Raw genomic sequence first — 23,819 nt, forward strand, 5'->3', positions numbered from 1 at the left:
GTGCCTTGCTTACCAGGATTTGAGCTGGTATCGCCTTGGCTCAGCTCCTGGTGTGTGCGCACCACTCACACAGCCCTAAATCCACCCCTGCTAGCAAGCCTGGTCCCAGCCAACACTCTCCTCGTCCCATCAAGCAACATGCCACACTTATTTCAAAAATTCTTGAGACATAAAGAGGAGCTTGTGATATGGTATGGAGAGGATGCTGCTAGAAATGAGGTAGAGAGAAAAATGGCTATATGAACTAGCCATGCACAACTCTAGATTGTGCCCTTGGACTGGAAGACAGAGGCAGCACACCTCTGAATACTAGTCATTAGGGAGCAGCAGTGGGAAAGGGCTGTGGCACTTGTGTCCTTCCCATAGGTATCTGGTTGGCTAGTGTGGGAAACAGGATGCTAGACTAGATAGGTCTTTGGTCTGATACAACAGGGTTGGCCTTTAAAACCTCTCTCTTCCCGTCCCTAAAGTTCTATCACTTTAGTTCCTGCTTTGAGGTAAGCTAGTAAGAATCCTGAAAAACATGCTTGAATGAAAATACTTCCTTCTATCTATAACAGCTACTATTGTGCTTCACTTAGGTCAAATGGTGTCACCAATTTCTTAGAGTAGATTTCTTCTGCATGAAGCAAGGCTATAGGTTCTGACATAACTGTGGCCAGCGTTTAAAGAACTGCACACCCAAGAGAGCCTTTGAGCTTCTCAAGCAGCACTTCTGCATGCTGTATTGAAAATTTATTATGAAACTGAGAGGGAAATATCAAAAGTAGTTTGTGATTTGGCATGGAGTGGGTGGCTCTTTTTCAAAGGAATGCATTCTACTGGGTGTGTACAAATGGTATGCTTGAGGTTTCTTTTTTTCTATAGTAGGCTTTCTAAAAATAACTATGTTTGAACCTTAAGTGGGTTTATAAAAGTTCTTCCAAAAGTTAAAAATGCATTTGAACGTACTGTTTTATTGTATACAATCATAGAATAATGGAGTTGGAAGGGATCCCAAGGGTCATCTATTCCAATCCCCTGTAGTGCAGGAATCCTGCCCACAGCCATCCCTACCTAGGTGGGCTTGAACTACCAACCTTCTGGTTAACAGCCAGATGCACTGATCCACTGTGCCACTGGGGGCAATAAAGGAGTATTCTGTAGCACATGCCCAAAAGACATGTTCATATTAGAACACGGACAGTAAAAAAATTGTGAAGCATTAAAACACAATCTGCTTTTAAGGTTTGAGAAACAATTTTTAAAAATTATATTAGTGTTTTCCCTTTTGAATACTGAACATAATCCAAGTAATGGCTTGATGCAGTGAAACATACCTGCCTACTTGAAGCTGTGGGCTTACATAGAACTGAGAATCATGAATAGCTCAACAAACAGGCTGGCACCTTCAGACTAAAAGATGAGTTGAAGCTTTCATGGAAATCTTAATCAGGGAAGAATGAAGCGCTTTTGTGAGTTACAGGTATGGTTTGGATGCAGGGGATTGTAAACATTGAGGACAGAGGGAAATGAAATGCAGAAAGCAGATGGTGAAAATTGGCATGTATCATTGATAATACATTGACACAGACATTCTGACAATAATATGCCAATTAACACTTTTAGTGTGATAAAAATCCATTGTCCTGATTCAGCAATGAACTTCATGATGAATTGCAATTAATCAGATTCATGCTGCTGTTTTACTCCAGTATGGTCTCCTTAAAAGCTAGTTATTAACTTTCCTGTGAAATTGAAGTGTTCCACTACTGGTTTTTTACTATTTCATTCCTGATTATGATTTGTCTTGATTTTTTTTGCATTCAAAGCTTTCCTGGATAATATGAAATAATTGTGAGTAGAGCTTATTTAGAGGCTCAGAAGGCAAATATTTTTCTGACATACAAAACTTAGGCCCTTTACTTTGTTGCCATTGATATAATTGTTCCTGTCCTCTCCTCTGACTCCCTCTTTTATTTATAAGTCCTAGCAAAGAAAGTCGCAAGTTCAGGACAAGTAGTCAAGCATGTTTTTAACTTCTGTTATTTGGTTAATTTAATTTGAACATTGAACTTATTATTGGAACATTTGTTGGTTTGAGTGTAAATGAGCACACTTGATGCTTGAGTTGTTGCATAATAAATATAAATTCCAATTCTATTAGTATTTTGTTCTGAGGGCAAACTGCTATTTCAAATTCCTTTGTCGTCATCACTAATAAGAGGACGTACATATTTCTCTTAAAGAATTTAGTGGCTGTGATCCAGTGATCATGTGAGCTGAACTCAGCTCATGAAATGCTTCCACTGGAAGAAAGTGGTGGTGGGATGGTAGTTATTGCTGTTATCCAAATAGGGAAACTTTCTTCCTAAAGTGAAGTAAATGTAGTTTGCAGCTTCTTGGAAAATGTCTTAAGTAAGGATATTTTAGTGTTTGGCTTCTTATTTGGGGAGGAGTTCATATGGAATGCAACTCTCTGCTTTCTCATTAATTGTGCCAGAATTGGTGTCAATTTGATATTTTCAGAACAATGAGATGGGAGTGGTGACTTATTTTTGGGATGCCATTCTTCTCCTGTGTTTTTCACATTGCATCAGAAATCCTCCCTGTGGCATAAACAAACTTTTACCTTTTTAAATGAATATTATTGCCACAGGGAGGTAGAAGACCTGCATGACTAATGGAGATCTAAAGCAAGAGCACCTCCTTTAGTTACCTCATGATGGGGGAATAAAATTGATCCAGAACAGTGTTGGTATGTATAGCTTTTTGGTAATATTATACATAAATGAATAATGCATTTTTAAATCAGGGGTGGTATAGCTCTAGAAGAAGCCCTTAATCCCTTTTAGTAAAAAGTGTTAACTTGTATATTCTAAAAGAAATTTCTTTCTTTTTCAGATTACTACTTATACCACTATTATGGAAAGCTAATCTTATAACTACTGCAGACTTTAATTTGTTTGCCACTTACATAAACACAAATTTCAAATATCTTCCTCTGGATTTTTCAGCTTCCTGTTTAAAAATAACATTGATTTTATGGCTGATGTAAATAATTGATTACCATCTGCAACATCAAATCAAACCTTGTAGTAGTAGACAGTTTACTGTATTATGTTTATCTATCAGGATCCTACTCTAAAGAATCCTTCAAGTTAATTTTTGGACTGCTGGTGAAATATGTGATTTAAACCCTTTAACTTGAAAATTTTGTTCTTCATGCCAATTTTGTTTCTTCACAGTCAAGATTTTTAAAATAGCATTACAAAAATATTTTTGTACCCTTGATCCTTGGGGGCTCTCAGAGAGCTCACAGCTGCATCAGTTCTCCCTGCCTCTTCTTGTTTCTGTACCATGTTTAAACCAAGGTTTGGCTTAAAGTGTTCTTCAAAGTCAGACTAGTGGTTAACCTGTCTCCTTAATCAGGAGTTGTAGCCAAGGTTTCTTCAGTTACAAAACCTAGGTTTGACAACACACTAACCCAAACCTAGGTTAGTTGTCATGCTGTGCTAAGTTACAAGGACCAGGGGAGGACAAAGTAACTGCCCCTTCCTCCCTGGAAGAGCGCATGTTCTCACTAAGCCATAGTTTGGCTTAGCTTTATGTGTGAATAGCACACCTGGGTGTGCTAATGCAACAGAATTAGTTTATTATTTATTAAATCTATATCCTGCCCTTTCTCTCAGATGGGTTCAGGGCTGCAAACAATAAAGAAATAAAGACACTGGATTCTATCTTGATGACTGAAAAATTTTCAGGAAGCTGGAGTTCATGTCTCCAATTCTGGCCTCAGCTCTACCAAGCCACATTAGCACCAAATTTGTGCTTCAATAGTCCTTCTGCCTCTTACTGAACACTTAAAAGTGTAGAACCAAATGGGATAGGACCATAAGGGAATGTAGCATCTTCCCAGTTTTTGTTGGTATACAATCTTTTGTTGGTATGCAGTCTGTGGGTATTGCATCCTGTCTGCGGACAAACGGCGGCTCCCTTGACCTATAGAGCGAGATGAGCACGCAACCCCAGAGTTTGCGACTGGACCTAAGTCAGGGGTACCTTTACCTTTTTACCCCTGATTTAATCCTAATAAATAGAAGCAGGCAGCAGTACTGATAGCAGCAGTGTGTATATAACCTTATAGCCTATGTTTTCTCTGAAATGTCATACTGATTTCAATATCTTTCAGATAAATGTGATTTGGATCGCAGCTATCATCTGCTCTTGAGTTCTACTTGTTGCCAAATTTTGAGAAGTGGTTTTTGTAATGTCAGCTTGTTATTCACCATGACTTTATTGAATGTCTATTAGTTATAATAGTTTGCCCTCTAATATGGTTGTGATATGCTTATGGCACATCGTTTATAGTACAGTACATGCTTATAAGAACATAGTTTAAAGAAATGAAATTGTGGGATAAACAATCACTTCCATTTCTGCCTGCATATTGCTGGTTGAAACTGGATCACAGTGAAGTTTACCATTTGCAAGACAACTGCTTGCATCCTAATGGACAAGGTGGGATTCATCAAGGGCAGTGTGGCAACTTATGCAAGGCCTCTGAAATGGAAGGGGGTGCAGAAATTACATTCCTCCTCTTTGAAAGCTCTGCTTATGAATAAACTTTGACCTTAAGGAAAACTACACAGTGTGGTTGAGATCAGGGCAGCAGTTGCTCCGTTGACAGGACCGAATGCATTTCAAGCAAATCCGGTCGGGTTGTCCAAAAAGACTTCGGGTGCCTTTGCCCTCTAATTTCAGAACTCCTTTTAAGGCGGCCTTTTCGGGACTCCGCAGGAACCAGTGCAAGGCTGCTATTCTCACCGGAGAGGAGACGGGGCGATATCTCCATTCCTCAAGCGGCACCTTGGAGAAAGAGAGAGGCGTCGTTCATCCCGGAGGGGGACGCGCGGGAGGCTGGCGAAGAAGTGGCAGAAGGGAAAGCGGCTCTGGAGGCGGCGTCGATTGCCTTGAGCCGCGGGCACCTCCTTTCTGTTGGCATCCCTGCCACCTAGTTGCATGGAAGATAACGGAAGAGGCGAGAGATTTTGCCTTCCTCCAGCTGGACCGACTGAAGTGGGATCCCTCCGACCCAAGAAGAACGGAATCTCGTCGTGACTGCGGCGATCGATTCCTGTCCCTGCTGTAGAATGGGAGAGCAGAAGAGGGGAGGAGGGCGAGAGGGAGAGCGAGCGAGCGAGCGAGCGCCCGCCCGCCCGGCACTTCCTGTCTGCGAGGCTGGCGGCGGAAGGATCGTGTGCGCCCCGCTTGAGGAGGAAGCGCTGCTGCTGCTGCTTTGCCGCCGCCGTTGTTGCCGCTACACGCGCGGGGGGGGGGAGGGAAGGAAGGAAGCCGAGCGGAACCTTTTGCGTGGCTGGCTGGCCGGGCGCGGGAACGAGCGCGCGGAGATAGATCCGGCCGAGGCGCCCGTCGGGTTGGCTCGGCTCTTAACGCGTTCAGGGCGGCCGGGAGCGCGCACGCAGGCGCGCGCCGACCAGCCGCGGGGGCCCGCGCGCGCGCGCGGCCGAGCGCCAGGGAGCCCCTGCGGGTCAATGCGAAGCCGCCGCCGCCGCCGCCGCTCGCTCCAGCGGCATAAACATGGCGACTTCCCTGCATGAGGGGCCCACGAACCAGCTCGACCTGCTCATCCGCGCCGGTAAGCGGCGCCGCGAAATGGCGGGGCGGGAGCGGGGAGCTTGGTAGAAGAGAAGGGAGGCGCGGGGGGGGGGAAGAGAGAGAAGCGAAGGGCGGGTGATGCGGAGGGAGGCGCGCACGCCGCTCGCTCTTCCCGGGGGCGGCACTGGCGCCGGAGTAATGGAGGAGGAGGGCGAATCCAGGAAGTGATCACCTTGGCGTGCTGGGCGCGTTAGCAACCTGACCGCGCTGCGCCCGGGGCGAGCGGTTGCGGGCGGCGTGCTTTGGCCGCTGCTGTTGCGGCGCCGCCGCCGCGCTTCTTTTTGCAGCCCGGGACCAGGAAGAGCGTGTGGCGATTGTTGAGCTTGTCTTCCCGTCAAGCAGCAAGCCACGCCGCGCTTCCCGAGCAGGGAGAGGCGGCTCCCCTTGCAGCGCCTTTCCTTCCTGGTCCCCTGCAATTGTTCCCTAGCGCCGAGGTGCCTCTGGCGGGTGCAGGAGCCACGACGGGCTCAAGGTCCTCATTTTTTGGGGAGGCGCTTCTTGCCCTCTAAACTTTGCTTTGCGCTGGGAAGGGTGTGGGAGCAGCCGGGGTCGGGGGGAGACGGGGCATCGGTACTGCTGCTGCTGTTCCCGGGGCGATCGGCATGTGCCGCCTCCAGCGAGGATATTTAGCTCATTTTCTCCCCCCCCCCCAAACCACCATAGCGGAAGCGCCGAGCCTCCCTCAGGAGCCCCTGTGCGCGGGGTGGGGGGGAGGGAGTGACGGGCCTGGCCGGCCAATCAACTGTCAAGAATGTTCGAAATCAGAATGCTACCGTCTGTAATGGGCGGGGCTAGGCTCCTTCAAGCCAGTAGCAGCGAGGGAGAGGTTGAGTGGCAGCGCTTTCTGGCTCTGACAATGCGAGCACGGAATTGGAGGGAAGAGGAAGGATTGTAAATACGGAAGCGAGGGCGGGGCTGGTGTGAGCGCGGAGGGGGGAGGAGGAGCAGAGGAGAGTCGCAGTGGGGTTTACAGCGTTCATAAATGTCCTGCGCAGGAAGCGCTGATCTTCCTAGATCTGATAACAGGTAACGGGGATTTTTTTGCACATTTAGGACCAGAACGTTCTTGCCTCTTAATTAATTACCCGTCGTTGATGATACAGAGAGAGCTTCAGCACCACCCCGAAGTAGCTTTTGTGACTGCATTTCCACTAACCACTGCTTTTCGCACAAGTTTTAATTGAGTTTCTAGCAATAACACCACAAAATTTCATACTATTGTGCGAAGGACAAGTGTTGGGTGTAAAGGTTTTAGTGTTGGGTGTAAAGGTTTTGTTATCCCAACATAAAAATTTATTATTCGAACACCATGGTCTTCCAAATAACCTCAAAGCTGTAGTTATTAATACTTTTTTAGCTATATTGTTTTATGGATCCTTTTCATTGGAATGAGATTAAAAAGAGTGAAGTGTAGGTGAATTCCAAGGATGTACAGGCCATTTTTTTTCTTTGCCTTCTTCAGCTACTTTTTGTGTCTCTTATTTAGTCAGGAGACTCTTTCTGTGAGGCAGTGTGGATATGCTCGTCTCCTTTTTCATGTGCATACCAGTGTTGAGGACACCAACAACATTGGTGTTCAGTAGAAGTAGTTTTCTGTTCTGGCTGCCTGGGGGTTTATGTCTGTGCACTGCTGTTTGCTTCTATGGTTCCTTTGTAGCATGAGGGTACTGTACATGTAAACTTTTATTTTTTTAATCAAAGGTAGATGTTGTCTTTTCAATGCCCTCCCCCTGGTTTGGTTTCCAAGTGTATCCTCATGCTGCATACCCAGTTGCTACTACATAGAGTTATATAGTTACTTGCCTGCTGTTTCACTTTGCTTTTTTCCGCAGATAAGCTACTTCTACTGTGATGTTACAGAACATTTATAAATATTTTGAACACTAAGGGGGAAAGTTCAGTGTACAGAATGATGTAGCTTCCACAATGGAAATGACTGGTTACTTGGACTGGAGAAATCTTACACTAGATTTAGATATAAAGGAGTTGTGTGCTGTTATAATGATAGAGCTGCAGTCTCTTCGAAGGAAAGTGGGAGGGAGGGAGGTGGAGAGAGAGAGGAGGAGGAGGCAGGGAATAGAGGGAATGAGAACTCATGAAGAAAGGTAGCCTGGGGGTGGAATCTGCATAGAATGGTACCAGAATACTTGCCTATGGATGGGGGTTGGGAAGCAAGCTAGGGAACAAAGACCCAGGAGTGGGGTATGGTTGTATTTTCTATATTTGAAATGATCAGCCAAATAGTGGCTTCAGGGCTCTAGAACTTATTAATATGGCTTTATAAAGCAGTCAGTTGAAGATATTGTGTTCTACCAGCTTTATAAACATATGTGGCTCTTAGGAAGTTGAAATTCTGGCCATAAATATTAGTGAAGAGATTTTATCTCACTAAAGTTCGTTTACAGCTTAAAATATGGACTAGATATTACTGACCTATGTGCTGCCTATCCCCAAATACTCCAGAACACACTAAAGTTTTGTTGAGAACCACACTGGCAGTAGTTTAAGAGCAGACTCCAAGCTCCTGGAAAAGCCAAGAATTGGACAAGCCTGCACTCAAATGCTCTTGTGCCACCTAGCAAGTTTATGACTGTTGTATGATTTGAATAGAATTTGTGCTGTGTCTTTTTCCCCAATGTGGGCTCTAATTCCACTGCTTACTGAATCGATCAGTTTGATCTGGTGTGTCTGCTGGTTACCTATAACTTGGGAGTACATGTTCACAGGGTTTGGAGCTCAAGTGAGGGACTAGGACTGTAGCTTCACCCAGGAGCAGAAATCGAACTAGTGTTACCTACTTCCTAATGCAGCACCCTTGACCATGAGCCACCCCATAGAGCAGAGTTTCTTCATTTTGCACATGCCCGTTTCTGTTTTCAGTTACCACCATGTCACTTCCTGCCTCCAGTCCCTCCTATTGCAAAATAGTTACTACTGTAACAAGAGCCTATGCAGATAAATTGTGAATTGTACAGAAACATTGTCTTTGGACAGATGTTAAAGATCAGAATAGGGAATGGTGCCATCTACTGGGGAGCAGGATTTGAACAAGTCTCCCAGTTCCTAATGCAATATCCATGGAGCTGAAGCATGGGGCTAATTGTCATGAAGGAGTAGCTGCTCTTTATACTTACCAACCTTACAAGTTACGGTTGGGAGAAGGAAGAGGAGTTGGTTGAACATTTGTAGACATAACTGTTGTACTGCCTATGCTAGTAACTGGTGCCTTCTGTACAGCAGGTGTGGCTTTGCTGAAATGCCCTTGCAGGTCTAATGGGAAGCCCTGGTGGAGGCCTGGTTTCCTAGCCCTGCAGCAGAGAATTTTCCAGTGCAATGCAAATGACCCTAATTTGGATAGGAAAATTCATACACACCCCCTTGAAAATCCACATTACTGCTATATACATTATCTATATATATTGTCCATAGTTGATGTGATGCCATGATTATTTGGGGATTTATGTAATTGCTGTGGATTTAGAAGATGTATTTCCCCTTGCAAGTAATCCTGGAGAATGTTTCAACTAATATTTCCTTGGATGCTACCCATAGAAATTAATGAGTTTCATGAGTAAAACTTAGTTGAATTCCATCCATGATACTGAATTTCTACTAAGTAAGGTTGCTTTGGCATGACAAAAAGATATGAATGCCAGTGTAACAAAGTGATACTACTGCATACTCTCTGAGATATCAAAATCAAGAGTAAAAATGCTATGAATACAGAAAAGTTTAATAGAATAAGCTCATACTCAATTTTAAGATAAAGCTGTAGTTTTTAAAAAATTGAGTATTTTTGCTATACGTGGAAAAGCTATCATAAGACAGGAACTACAGGTCAATGCTTTTCTATGGAATACTTGTATTACATCAGAAATAACACCTGCAGGTCCAGCTGGGCAAACAATGTCTGTGCATCTCCCGCCTTGCTGTTCCTCTTCAAATGTTCCACTGTTATTTCATGTTTTTGTCCAGCTTTTAGTGCTTTCCATATTTCTAGTTAAATATGAAAAAAATTTTACCGCCATATCTGGACATATGTGGCACCGGTGGAATACTTGGAATATTTATGGAGATCAGTTTGATTATATCACAGTGATGCTGTGCAGATGTGTGTTTTGTACATTATCATTGGAGAGCATGGTATAATACTACTGGCTGGCAGCAAGAATAATTGATGACTGTACCAGGAGTGATCCAAAGGCAGGGTGTGATGGGTGGGTGAGCAGTAGACCATGGCCTATCGAGCGATTTAATTGCACAAAAAACTGCATTTTGTAGGATTTTTATATATTTATGGTAGTTACATACCACTTTTCAGGTATGTCTTTCAAAGCAGTTTACATAAGAGCATTACACCAACAAGCATCAATTTTTAAACAAAAGTTACAAAAAATTGGAAATGACGTCTGTTTGCTTAGATTAGAATAGGCTGTAACTGCTGCTTCTTTACTCCCCTCTGGGCAAAACGGTCCTTCAGAATCTCTTCCAGTGACAGTTGGAGGAGGAGGGACACCACTGAGAAGCTGGGTGATGGCGGCTCACCAGGTTGTTCTTAACAGTTGTGATTTATTCCATGTTTGAATGAAGTCCTAGAGCTTCATTCAACTAAATCAACTAAAATCAACTAAAATAACAAGTATTGGAGATTTGAAACATTGCACTGATTTGGAAAAATGAATTCTTAAAGACATTTAACTTGAGTTGAAGCTAAGAGCAAGTTGTCAACTTAATTTTTTTAAAAAAGTTTTTTGGACCTTGGAGATGCCTTCTGAATAACGCCCACCTTTTAAAAAATATATATATAAAAACATTATTTGAACAACAAGTTCTTTACAGGAAGGGTCAGCTTAGGGCTTAGGCTTTGTTTTCAGAAAACAAGTCTATTCTCATAGCTCTTCTATGTCTGCTTCAGTTGTGATACTCCGTTACTAATTCTATAAAGCATGTTCTTCCCAGGTGAGGTATTCGCTAGCTTTCCACAAGTACAGTAGTTCATAATTACCTCATTGCTGGGGAACTTTTAATAGGAAGGTGGAGCACTTTTGGTTCTCCAATTGCTGGACTACAATACTCATTCTGGAAGTTGGTAACAATATACGGAGGGCCACAGGTTCTCCTCCTGTTCTTTAAGGTGTATCCTATAAGAGTGAGGGTCAGATAGCAGCTGAGAGCCTGAGCTGTAAACAAGGAAGTTCCCTGTTCAGGTTTTGTGTTCTTGCCTAATGCTACCTAGTGAGCAAAATGGGTAGGTCATTTTGGACAATTTGGGGAGTGGGGTGAAACTTGCTGCTTCCCAGAGCTCTATTGAAGGGGGCACTACCGTATTTTTCGCCCCATAAGACGCACCGGCCCATAAGACGCACCTAGATTTTAGGGGGGGAAATAAAGGAAAAAAAAATTATTTCCCCCCCAGGTGCGCTGCGCTAATCCAGAAGCTTGGGGCAAGCTGAGGTCAGCGCGCCCCAAGCTTCTGTGTGCCGGCAAGCAGTCCGCTGCCGCCCCAAGCCTCCCGCACCCGGCAGGAGGTCCCGCTGGGTGCGCAAGGCTTGGGGCGGCAGCGGACTGCTTGCGCGCACCTAGAAGCTTGGGGCGTGCTGAGCTCAGCACGCCCCAAGCTTCTGCATGCCGGCAAGCAGTCCGCTGCCGCCCCAAGCCTCCCGCACCCGGCAGGAGGTCCCGCCGTGTGCGCAAGGCTTGGGGCGGCAGCGGACTGCTTGCGCGCACCTAGAAGCTTGGGGCGTGCTGAGCTCAGCACGCCCCAAGCTTCTGCATGCCGGCAAGCAGTCCGCTGCCGCCCCAAGCCTCCCGCACCCGGCAGGAGGTCCCGCTGGGTGCGCAAGGCTTGGGGCGGCAGCGGACTGCTTGCGCGTACCTAGAAGCTTGGGGCGTGCTGAGCTCAGCACGCCCCAAGCTTCTGCATGCCGGCAAGCAGTCCGCTGCCGCCCCAAGCCTCCCGCACCCGGCAGGAGGTCCCGCCGGGTGCGGGAGGCTTGGGGCGGCAGCGGACTGCTTGCGCGCACCGAGAAGCTTGGGGCGGGCTGAGCTCAGCTGGCCCCAAGCTTCTAGGTGCGCGCAAGCAGTCCGCTGCCGCCCCAAGCCTCGCGCACCCAGCGGGACCTCCTGCCGGGTGCGGGAGGCTTGGGGCGGCAGCGGACTGCTTGCGCGCACCGAGAAGCTTGGGGCGGGCTGAGCTCAGCTGGCCCCAAGCTTCTAGGTGCGCGCAAGCAGTCCGCTGCCGCCCCAAGCCTCGCGCACCCGGTGGGACCTCCTGCCGGGTGCGCGAGGCTTGCAGACACTCGCCCGAAGCAGGGGGAGCCCTCCAGAGGGCTCCCCGTGCTTCGGGCGACAGGCTGCCGCCCCAAGCCTCGCGCGCCCGGCAGGAGGTCCCACCGGGTGCGCGAGGCTTGCAGGCATTCGCCCCATAAGACGCACCCCGATTTCCCCTTCATTTTTGGAGGGGAAAAAGTGCGTCTTATGGGGCGAAAAATACGGTACTTTTCTGTTCTAAAACATGCCAAGAGATGCAGCACTTTTTTTCTGTTGAGGATGTGATGGGAGAGTGGGGGAAATTGCTGCTGCCGGTGGCTGTCAGGAGAAGATATGCTCATCAGTTAAGCCCCCCCCCCCAACTTGCCAGTGTTTTTTTGTCTTGCTCATACCCATGAAATTCTGCTTAAGTATTAGACCCCAGAAATAGGCTTTTGAGTAGTTCTCCTGTGTTAAGAGAAAGAGCACAAAGGTCTTATGTTCCCTTTCCACGACTTCCAGTCTATGTTGTCACCCTTCTCACACTCTGTTAGATTCTGCAGATAAATTTCTGCAAGTTTCCAGATTGTGTGCAGAATTTGGCTTTGTTGGTGCAGTTTGTCTGTTTTTATTGTGGCTGGGTGTACTACACCTGATTTTCAATTTTTACACAAATTGTTTGCCAGTGCTTCAAACTGCCTGGGTCAGTATAGTTTGAGGATGTGTATATTGGAGAATTTGTCCTATAGTTTAGTTTTGAATGTTTTATAATGTTAAGTCTTCCTGTTCTCTCTTTAGAAAGGAGCGGGAGGGAATGGAATTGTGCATGTGCTAAATTTGATGGCAATTAACTTCAAGGTTGGTTGATTTCCACATATTTTACAGTTAATTGCAGTTTATTCCTTTGTACGCTGTCTTACATTTAGTAATAGCTGCTGCTTAGAGAAAGACTAAAAGCAATCTGGAGGCGAACCTCTTTCTTAGTGCAGTATCTGAGAAGTAACCCATAGCTAGCATGTGCCTAAAGCCCTATCTCATTCCCAAACTCTACAGCAGAAATGGCAGGTTGTATGAAGCATTTCAGTGTACAGGCTAATGGATGTCTTTGTCTGGGACTGAGGGCACTGTACTTGAGAGATCTTTTGCTTTCCCATTTCTTGCTAATTAGCTCTGGATTCACAGGGTAATTCATTAATAAATAACTCTGGTACTTACAAAAGTACTTTCTAACCTTTGCTAGCGTCCGGTTTTAAAGATGGGGACTCAAGCAGCGCCATGTCCCTTGCTACCAGCAAGCTTAATAGCTGTGCTGGAGTTACGTTTTCAGGTGCCACAGTCAGGCTGTGGCATTTATTTGATGACTTAGACATGTATTCCTGGTCCTTCCCCCCCAACCCAACCCCTTTATTATTGTTATGTGTTTTTCCAAGCCTTTCTTGTTGGTAGTGCTACGGCCTGATTCACACAGCCAGTTTTGCTTATTAGTGGCTGCTGGGTCATGTGGTGAGCTCTTGAAAAAAAGGTTGTTGCTATTTTTGCAATGTCAAGCAGCCACGCATATGTGTGAATTGGGTCTTGGTGACTGAAGCATTTTTAAAAAATGTTCTTCCTCTTCCCTAAATTAATTTTGAATATTGAAGTAACTGGATAGCCTTCAGGAACTTCCAGTGAAGAAACCGTGGTTTGAATCCTCATTAGCTTACTGGCACTGCAGATAGGTGACTGTAGCTATTCTAAAGATAGATTAGACGCTGGCAGTGGAGCTGGAATGGTTTAGCTTTGAGTAGATTTCCATAAATGGAAAAAGCAACTGGAGAAAGAGAGAGTGTGTATACCTTAATATGTGTGGATGATACTCGACAGGTGGCTACATATTGCTGGTTTATAAAATCTTCATGGGGAAAAGAGAAAATGCCTTTTTATAAAATCACAATGACTACTTAAAAATCTAGCATTTCCCCCTGTTGTGTTTTCTGGGCAAGATTCTACTACAAACATCTATGCAATCACTTTAAGGCTTCTTTTATTGCGGAATTTATAAGGTTGCAATATCAATTTGAATGAGTAATACCAAACTCATGTCAACAATAATTCTTTTCTTGCCCTTTATGGAAAAAAATAAGAAACATATCATGTATGAAGCACAATCCTGGAGGACCAGCTAGTGGGAAGGTGGGATACAGATTTAGCAACAACAACAACTAATAATAATAATAATAATAATAATAATAATAATAATAATAATAATACTTGACCAGACTTTTCTGGGAAGTAGAACTAGTATGCAAAATAGCAATGTAGCAGTGTCCTCATCCCCCGCTTCTTTTGCACTTAGAAGCATAGAACCATAGAGTTGAAAGGGACCCCAAGGGTCATCTAGTCCAAATTTCCGCAATGCTGGAATCTCAGCTAAAGCATTCATAACAGATGTCCATCGAACCTCTGCTTAAAAGCATCCAAGGAAGGAGAGCCCACAGTCTCCTTTGGACTAGCCCAGACCTCCAGCCTCTTCCCTTCCTTGCCCTAGAATGCCTCTGAGCCCCGCAAGGGCCAAGAGGCATCCAGAAGAAGGGAAGGAGGTGAACATAAGAAGAGCTGTGCTGGATCAGGCCAAAGGTCCATCTAGCCCAGCACTCTGTTCTCACAGCCAGCCAGTTTTCCATGGGAAGTGCAGAAGCAGGACCTGAGCTCTGCTCACATGTGATTCCTAGCAACTGGTATTGCCTCAGATGTGGAGGTGGAACACAACTATCACCATGTCTTATAGGCATTGATAGCCCCATCCTTCATGGCATTGTCTAATCCTCTTTTAAAGCCACCCAAGTTGGTGGCAATCACACTATGAACCATTTTGTAGTTGTGTGCCATGATAATTTTTCAGATTTTCAAATGGGCCCAGGGTCCTCAAATGTTGGTGACCCCCTGTATAAGTAAGTGGCTTATAGGGGGTTAGCAGTTGGCTGCACAGAAAAGAAAAAAAGCTTTCTCTGGAGTTGATGTTAGATGAAGCTGTAACTAGTGATGCCAGCTGATTGAAGACTCAGGGGTGGGGAACCTTTTTGATGCAGTGGGACAGATTCTTATCTTTCCTCACCATTATGGACTAACTTTCACAAAGCACTGATTTCTTGTTAATATTTTGACTATCAATACCTTAATTGAACGAACACACAAGTGAATTGGTGAGAATGCAAAGGTATTCAGTCTTAATGCAGATGGTTTACTAGCCAGATTGAAAGGCACAATTGTAACTCGTGTCCAAGCTCCTATTGATAGGGCTGTAAGGTTCCAACAAATCTTAAGGCCAGAAAAGAAAAGGCAATGAACCAAATCTACTTGTGTGATGGATTGTTGTTGTTTTTTGCACAGTGGAAGCATCTGTACATGGCAGCAATGTGCACTGTTCGGATAAGACAATTGAAGCAGCAGAGGCCTTGCTTCATATGGAATCTCCAACCTGCTTAAGAGATGCTAGAACTCCAGGTATGTCAATGATAACAAATCAATCTTTTGCCCTCTTTGAAACAGTGGCTTAATTTGCATTAACTGCACCTGAGGTTTAATTTGCGAGTATGCTTCTTTCAGGGCCAAGAGCTGTCTGCTCCCCTGAAGGATATATTCATTAGCTTTTAATACTCTTAAGGACTGGTCTACAAGTTACATATTGCATGTGTTGGCAGCAGTGTTGTGCAACCCTACACAAAAGTGCTTCTCTATATAAAGAATTACTTTAATCTGTTTGAAGCAGCCACCACTCTGGGCCTGATCCAGGTACAGTACTTTCTAATACTAAGTGACCTGGGAAGGAAAGGCATGTAGGTCACTTCCAAACTATCTTAGTGATTTGTACTGTACGGCTAACTAGTACTCACAGTTTTATTATGATGATTATTTGTAAATTTAATTTGGTTGCATAGAATGACAGGGCATTAAAATTGTCCCCCCAGACTAATAATCGGTCCATAAAACCTGGTGAGGTTGATGGTGGTGGTGGAATAGCATGTTTTCAGGTGTTTTGGGTTTCTTTCATTTACTGAAGAGATTTTGAACAGGCAGGTTTAAATTGAATTTGGACATTGGAAATATTATAATTGTCCTCTGGCCTGTCATACTGCAACATTTTCTGTGGATCAATAATTTCATATTCACATGACAAAACTCAAAAAAGATGGGATATGACTTATTAAAGAATTGTACTTTACAATGGTTATTTGAGACTGAGACCTAACCCATGTAATCGTGAACTGGGTTTCATTCTGAAAAGAAAATCAACTACTTGCTTTTTCTCAATTTACAAATCATATGCAAAGTATAATGGAAACAATGTAGAAAAGTACAGGGTTCAGTCATTTTGAAAGTTGAATTTATAGGAACATTTCATATAAGTGAACATTTCTGGGAAGCAAGTGTTTGGTAATACCTAAAAAGAAAAGAAAAACCCCCTCCGGTTCTGTTACTTACTGTATTATATCTTATCCTGTATTGTGATACATATGGGAAACTAGTTTGTTTTTGTTCTTCAAATGATAAGGCAGTTTCTTTGTTGGATTTAAGCCAAAGCCTAATCTTATTTATTTATTTGCTTTCTTTAGTGGAAGTTTTTGTCCCACCTTGTGTGTCAACTCCAGAGTTCATTCATGCTGCTATGAGGCCAGATGTCATTACAGAAACAGTAGTGGAGGTATCAACTGAGGAGTCTGAACCAATGGATACATCTCCTATTCCAACATCTCCAGAGATCCATGAGCCAATGAAGAAAAAGAAAGGTACATATGTAGTACGTAATTGATCTCATCCAACCTCACAACAGATCTATAAAAGTCTTAGAAATTTTGTGGAAGGGGGTTTATACCATAGAAATAACATTTATGTTCATGGATGGATCATTGTCATATAAATCATTTACACAAGGGGAATGATTATCATGTTAGTTTAATTGTTGGAATTCTTTTAGAACATGTAAGTGTGACAGAGATTCTGCTTAACTCTACATCAGATAAAATTGTGATTTGTGAGACATGTTGCCAGCATCTCAGTGTAGCACCAGATAATGGCCCATTATTTAGATTTGAATGAAAACCTAAGCTGTGAGAGGACTCAAGCTGTGAAACATTTCTCCGTGCATATTTCAGTCTTTCCAACTGTTTTTGCAGCTGGCCGTAAGCCAAAAACCCAAGTGCCACCAGCCATTTCCAGTGCGTCTCCAGACCTGAGTATAAAGAAGAAGCCAAGAGAAGGCAAAGGTAATTCAGTTATTTTTAAAAAACATTTTATATTTATATTATTTGTGTATTAATATTTTCAGTGTTTTGATTATGTAGCAACAATACCTTAATGCTCTATTAAGAATGGTTGCAACCTTTCTTTTGAATGTAAATGTGTTGATGTGTCTCATGCAAGCTCTTGAAACTGTTTATTTGCTGCTAGATTTTTGGTGCACCAGGTACCTTCTATAAGTAAGAATTGAACATACACTCATTCAAACATGCTGGAAGGTGTGCTGCTCGCTTCAGATTTGCCACTGCAGCCAGAGACATGCAGAGTATTTGTGTTCCTGTTCAGTCATAGTGGGTTGAATAGCTGTGCCTAGGGAAAATATGTAGCTTAAAACTTCTCAGCAGGCAACTGAGGTAGTCCTGTCTTAAGTTTGGGAGAGTTTCTTCAGATATTTGCAATGCACAGGACTGCTATTCTTATAAGATACCGTTCTGTTGTGGTGTGGCCTGCTTTTTTGTGCTGCTAAAAACAGTGATATTCCAGAAGCCTGATGCTGAGCAAATGAAGGATTCGTAGTCCATCATCTTTGAGCATTGACCACGCTGGCTGGGACTGATGAGAGTTATCTCAATCAGTCATTTTATTTGTATGCTGCCTTCCCAAAGTTAAACCACACTCAAGGCATTTAAAAATTACATAATTGCAAACATAACAAAAGCAGTCATAAACAATAAGTAGGTCAAGGTAAAGGGACCCCTGACCATTAGGTCAGACAATAAGTAAAACATTGAAAAGTACACAACCAAATTGAACAATTTCCACATAAATCATAAGAGCTAAAATAAAGATACAAAAATTTAGTATCAATAATAGTAACCCAAGCCCAAGAGTTGGAGTTCAGCAACATATGGGTTGCTACAGCTTTCTTGCCGCTGGCCAAAGGTGGTGGTGGTTGTTTTTAAAAAGCTTTTTAGGGATGGAATAACATTTTATCATGCGATATGAATGTTGACCTGTGATGGTGTGTTAATCTCACTTGATGACTTGTCATTGCTCACTTCAGCTAATGCCTGATTATTTTCCTCTGTAAGGTTGCTTGAGTTGGTGATTCTCAATGGCCCAGATGAAGTTAATTTTGTCATGTTTTGAATATCCTCTTAGTGCTGGAGAGGTATGAGGGAGTAAGAGTGAGTGTGGACCAGAATGAACATTCAGAAATTCAAAAACAACTTATCTTTGTTAGCTGAACCTTTGTGGTTATGAAATCACATTTTGCTACCATCTCCCTAGTAGTGTGTGTAAAAGTATATAATATGTGTGTGTGCCCTCAGTTTATTTGAGGTGACCTTGCACAGTATGTTCAGCTCATGGAAGCAGAACACTTGTGTATTCAGAGACGGACTCTAGTGGTAGATTGCCCCCTACCGAACTTCCAGCAAAAAGATGATGTTCTTATTTACATGCATCTCAAAGTGATTTACAACTATACCATAAACACAAACAACTAACTAACTAGATTTAAAAACAATACAGACTTAATATGCAAGGCAGAAACTTGCTTCCAGCTAGAAAAACTTGTCTGAACAAAAATGTTCTCAATTGTTTCTGGAAAGTACAAAGCGTGAGCACTGGTATCTCAACAGGGACACTCTTCCACAAAATAATCGGTAGCTACACAGTAACTCTGAATTCTGATATTTTAGGGACTTAAAAGAGAAATTTATGTAAGATTCAAGTGTATAGTTGTTTTAAATATTTTTCCTAGTAAGTATGTAGAAGTGTCTAGAACTGCAAGGTGGTTTTTGGTTATCTTAATATTCATCTTTCCTTGACAACTTCCTGCTGCTTAGAAGTCTTGGTTAAAGTTGGAAGATGTAAAACAAGGTTAGAGCTGGAAGATTAAAAAAAAAATTAGATTAGAAGAAGAGTGAATTATATATTGATTTCAGAAAAAAGATATACTGGTGATTTCTAATACTCTTATAAAGTTTTTAAAATAAACTATATTCTTCAGGCTTTCTAATAAAAATCCTTTAAGAAACATTTCAGAGCTGAGCCAGATTAGTTTGCTCTTGACGAACACACCATTGCCAGTAATCCTGCTTCATTATCACCAAAAACTCCTGATAAGATCATTAGGATTGGCTATTGGGGGAGGAACAGAGTTTGTTTGAGACCCATTGAAAAAATAAATGCCCGGAAGCTCAGAAGCTCCAGTACTAAAAACCACAGACAGGAGGGAAGAGGCATTAGTGTCTGCAAAGAACTTGATTTAGCATCATGTGGACATTTTTGGCAACCAACCCCACTCTTTACTTTCTTGTCTACCAGAATTTAGTTTAATTGTGCTTCCACAGCTGTCTCCCTTACACATGGGCTGAACCCATTTCTTCAAGTTTCAAAAACAAGTGCTCACATACCATAGGCCAATGTAATAGCTAGTTGTGTAAGAATACAATGCTCTTCTTCAGTTTTAGAGATCTTTAAAGAGATTAATTGCCTGTTATTTGTATTTTTATCATAGGAAATACAACCTACTTGTGGGAATTCCTTCTAGATCTTCTTCAGGACAAAAATACTTGTCCTCGATATATCAAGTGGACTCAGCGGGAGAAGGGCATATTTAAGCTTGTAGATTCTAAAGCAGTCTCCAAACTATGGGGAAAACACAAAAACAAGCCTGATATGAACTACGAAACAATGGGAAGGGCTCTGAGGTAAAAAGAAAGAAAATGGGGGTGGGGTGGGATGAGGAATGTTGAAGTTTTTTTGTTTTAAACAAATCACTGTGTTATAACAGATTGAGATTGAATCCTGACAAGACAGAAGTACTGTTTCTGGGGGACAGGAGGCGGGCAGGTGTGGGGGATTCCCTGGTCCTGAATGGGGTAACCGTGCCCCTGAAGGACCAGGTGCGCAGCCTGGGAGTCATTTTGGACTCACAGCTGTCCATGGAGGCACAGGTTAAATCCGTGTCCAGGGCAGCTGTGTACCAGCTCCATCTGGTACGTAGGCTGAGATCCTATCTGCCCGCGGACTGCCTCGCCAGAGTGGTGCATGCACTGGTTATCTCCCGCTTGGACTACTGCAATGCGCTCTACGTGGGGCTACCTTTGAAGGTGACCCGGAAACTACAACTAATCCAGAATGCAGCAGCCAGACTGATGACTGGGAACGGCTGCCGAGACCATACACCGGTCTTGAAAGACCTACATTGGCTCCCAGTACGTTTCCGAGCACAATTCAAAGTGTTGGTGCTGACCTTTAAAGCCCTAAACGGCCTCGGCCCAGTATACCTGAAGGAGCGTCTCCACCTCCATCGTTCTACCCGGACACTGAGGTCCAGCACCAAGGGCCTTCTGGCGGTTCCCTCACTGCGAGAAGCCAAGTTACAGGGAACCAGGCAGAGGGCCTTCTCGGTAGTGGCGCCCTCCCTGTGGAACGCCCTCCCACCAGATGTCAAAGAGAACAACAACTACCAGACTTTTAGAAGACATCTGAAGGCAGCCCTGTTTAGGGAAGCTTTTAATGTTTGATGTATCATAGTATTTTAATATTCTTTTGGAAGCCGCCCAGAGTGGCTGGGGAAACCCAGCCAGATGGGCGGGGTATAAATAATAAATTATTATTATTATTATTATTATTATTATTATTATTATTATTATTATTATTATTATTATTATTATTATTATTATTATATTATAGCTGATTTGAAACTTTGCTTCAGGCTTTTTTTTGAGAATTTTATTTGATAAAATGGCATTTCACTTTTTAAGCCAGTTTGTTTCTAGTTTTTTTTATTCTTTGTGGCATCAGCATTAATTATTAAAACAATGTTCTGTTTTTTACCTTGCATGCTTTTTATAATCCCATATGTAGGGGGTATTCATTTATTTTTTAAATATATATACCGCTTGATAGGGTTTTTTTTTTTAACAATCCCCACCTCAAAGCTGATTACAAAAAGATAGGTAATTTATGATGGGGAAAACAAGACTCTGGTCATCCCAACAAGGGTTTCTTGATGGTTATAAACGTCATATGAAGGTGCTTCATATGAACATCATATAAACCTTTCTTGTGCTTCCCTCCCCTTCAGATACTACTATCAAAGAGGAATTCTGGCAAAAGTTGAAGGACAAAGACTTGTATATCAGTTCAAGGAAATGCCCAAAAACATTGTGGTTATTGATGACAAAAGTGAATGTGGCAGTGAAGATTTATCAGTCGCCACCGATGAGAAGTCATTGGAGCGAGTGTCACTTTCTGCAGAAAACCTCTTGAAAGCAGCAGCCTCTGCTCGTGCAGGAAAAAACACTGCTCAGTTGAACTGCACAAGAGCAGAGAAGCCGATTACCAGAGTGGTGAATATCTCCTCACCTGGGCATGAAATGACATCTTGTTCCACAACCACCGTTCCAGCAACAACCGCTCCCAGGTTAGCACTGCATGATTTGCCTATTTGATAGGCCAAAGCTTGAGGAATAAGTACAGTGTCATTGAATGACGTTGTACCTGTCTTTCTGGAAACATTCTCAGTTTGAATATAGACAGACAGATGTTCTCAGTACAACATCCATGATCCAGATTACTCAAACACAGGAGTTTGAAACGGGATCTGTTAAAGGTGAACTGTTAATCTAGTCTAGTCCTACAGTTTAAAACAAACCTTTTTGGTATTTCTGTTGTGAATCTCAAGCAGTAGAATGAGTAGAGACACAAGTAGCCTTCGCATTTTAAGCATGAAATTTGGCCTGGGGAAGTCGTCAGTTTTCAATTCTTATTTATAGGGAATAACAACATTTTTCTCTCTGTGTGTGTATGCATATATATATATGTGTGTGTGTGTGTGTGTGTGTGTGTGTGTGCATGCGTGCATGCAAACAGGCCTAGATCTGGGGGAAGTAGTTTATTTAGCAGGTTTGTCCATGTGGCTTGCTTGATCTTAATGCAGTGTTTTGTCCTCATCTATTTGACAGAACTGTTCGTGTGGCCATGCAAGTGCCTGTCGTAATGACGTCTCTGGGACAGAAAATATCGACTGTTGCAGTGCAGTCAGTAAATGCAGGGTCACCGTTGATTACCAGCACAAGCCCAACCACAGCAGCAACCCCAAAGGTCGTAATCCAGACAATCCCTACAGTGATGCCAGCATCTGCTGAAAATGGAGAGAAAATCACAATGCAGCCTACGAAAATAATTACCATCCCTGCTACGCAGCTCGCGCAGTGCCAGTTGCAAACAAAAACTGGTTTGCCCGGGACAGGAAGCATTAACATAGTTGGAACGCCACTAGCCGTGAGAGCACTTACTCCTGTGTCCATAGCCCATGGGACACCCGTAATGAGACTATCTATGCCGGCCCAGCAGGCAGGTAGCCATACCTCTCCCAGAGTTATTAGCGCAGTCATAAAAGGTCCAGAGGTCAAATCTGAAGCAATGGCTTTGAAGCAGGAGCGGGAGGTTAAGACGCTGCAGCTTGTTCAGGAAGAAAAGCCTGCAGATGGAACCAAGACGGTTACGCATGTGGTTGTGGTCAGTACGCCATCGGCTATTGCCCTCCCTGTAACTGTGAAAACGGAGGGGATGGTAACATGCGAGAAATGAAGAAAAGGCATCTATGGACATGAATTACATAGACCATTGTGGAATTAAGTAAACTGACATATTTAGGGAGGCAGGGAAATGGACACAATCAAGAAGTTAACAAAAAACAATACTGATTTTAAAAATTGTTAATAGTTATGCATACGTTTGAAACTTACTGGAAATGAATTGATGTCCCATGTTTCAGTGGGAATTGAACCACATCCTCACGCTGACACAATTGCCTCTTGCAAAGTGGGAAACTGCTAAGCTGATAAGGAAAAATTCAGGGGTCGAGTGGGGCTCGAGGCTCACTGCATTATCAAGTTACACTAAGGCATGGAACACTAAGCTGGTTCTGTGAAGGGTTCCTGGTTTATGTCTCTGGGAAGGGCGGCGGGAAAGAGTCTCACTGTTACATGACAAATCTGATGCATTCTAATGTGCATACCAGCAATTATTACTGTGTCTTCACAGAATTCAACTGGTGCTATGTGAATAACTCTGCTACTAGGTATTTTAGAATGTGAATTAAAGGAGAGGATTAAAAAGCTTCTAAAAGAAGACGAAGATCTAGAGGGATTTTTGTATCATACAGCTTAAGCAGATTTAAAACGAAAGCCTTAGACTGATTTTCAGTTCTCTTTCTTGAAATAAGCTAATGGCTTGTTTGTGTAAAGCATTTTTTATTAAAACAATTTTTTAAAGATCTTATACCTAGCACAGTATTGTTATAGGATTACATGTAACATATTTTGTATGGTAGTTAAGTCTGTCAGTTTCTTAATTGTGGACAAAGTGGCCATAGGGTTGCGATGGCCTTTTGCTGCCGCAGGCCTGGGTCACCCACTTAGCCTCGACATCTGTGCATACATTTCAATTTCAGCTTCTACTCTGTCACTTGAAAGGTCACGCTTGGCATGAACTCTTGTCAGGTAGTTAAAAGAGCCTGTACATTTTTTTTAGTTAAAGTTAGAGGGAAGTACCAGTGTTCAGAATGAACTATAATAGTTTGTATATTCAACATTTAAAGTATATTCTATTTTGTTGTACTCTTGTTTCAAAGTGTATTCAAGTAGGTTTTACTGAAATACAAACATGAAATTTAA

General features: G+C 43.1%; 1 protein-coding gene and 1 long non-coding RNA gene across 3 annotated transcripts in view; one reads left to right on the top strand and one right to left on the bottom strand.

Annotated features, from left to right (window-relative positions):
* The window catches only part of ELF2 (E74 like ETS transcription factor 2), a 41,386-nt gene extending 17,567 nt beyond the window's left edge, over window positions 1-23,819 (top strand). Inside the window, exons 1-7 of one of the 2 annotated variants that reach the window (XM_081209215.1) lie at window positions 5,491-5,638; window positions 15,277-15,390; window positions 16,500-16,673; window positions 17,061-17,150; window positions 19,649-19,841; window positions 21,224-21,562; window positions 22,104-23,819. In XM_081209215.1, coding sequence (XP_081065341.1) covers window positions 5,581-5,638; window positions 15,277-15,390; window positions 16,500-16,673; window positions 17,061-17,150; window positions 19,649-19,841; window positions 21,224-21,562; window positions 22,104-22,731 — 1,596 coding nt within the window. In that variant the 5' untranslated portion in view covers window positions 5,491-5,580 and the 3' untranslated portion in view covers window positions 22,732-23,819. Of the gene's footprint in view, window positions 1-5,490; window positions 5,639-15,276; window positions 15,391-16,499; window positions 16,674-17,060; window positions 17,151-19,648; window positions 19,842-21,223; window positions 21,563-22,103 lie in introns of those variants that run through there. The other variant, XM_081209214.1, reaches the window with a different exon arrangement.
* LOC308595265 lies at window positions 10,453-15,270 on the bottom strand. The gene is made up of 2 exons (XR_014011966.1): window positions 12,152-15,270; window positions 10,453-10,977 (listed from the first exon to the last, which is right to left on the bottom strand). It is a non-coding gene; the product is annotated as an uncharacterized lncRNA (long non-coding RNA).

This window comes from Podarcis bocagei (assembly GCF_964188305.1).
Source record: "Podarcis bocagei genome assembly, chromosome: 9".
NCBI lineage: Eukaryota > Metazoa > Chordata > Lepidosauria > Squamata > Lacertidae > Podarcis > Podarcis bocagei.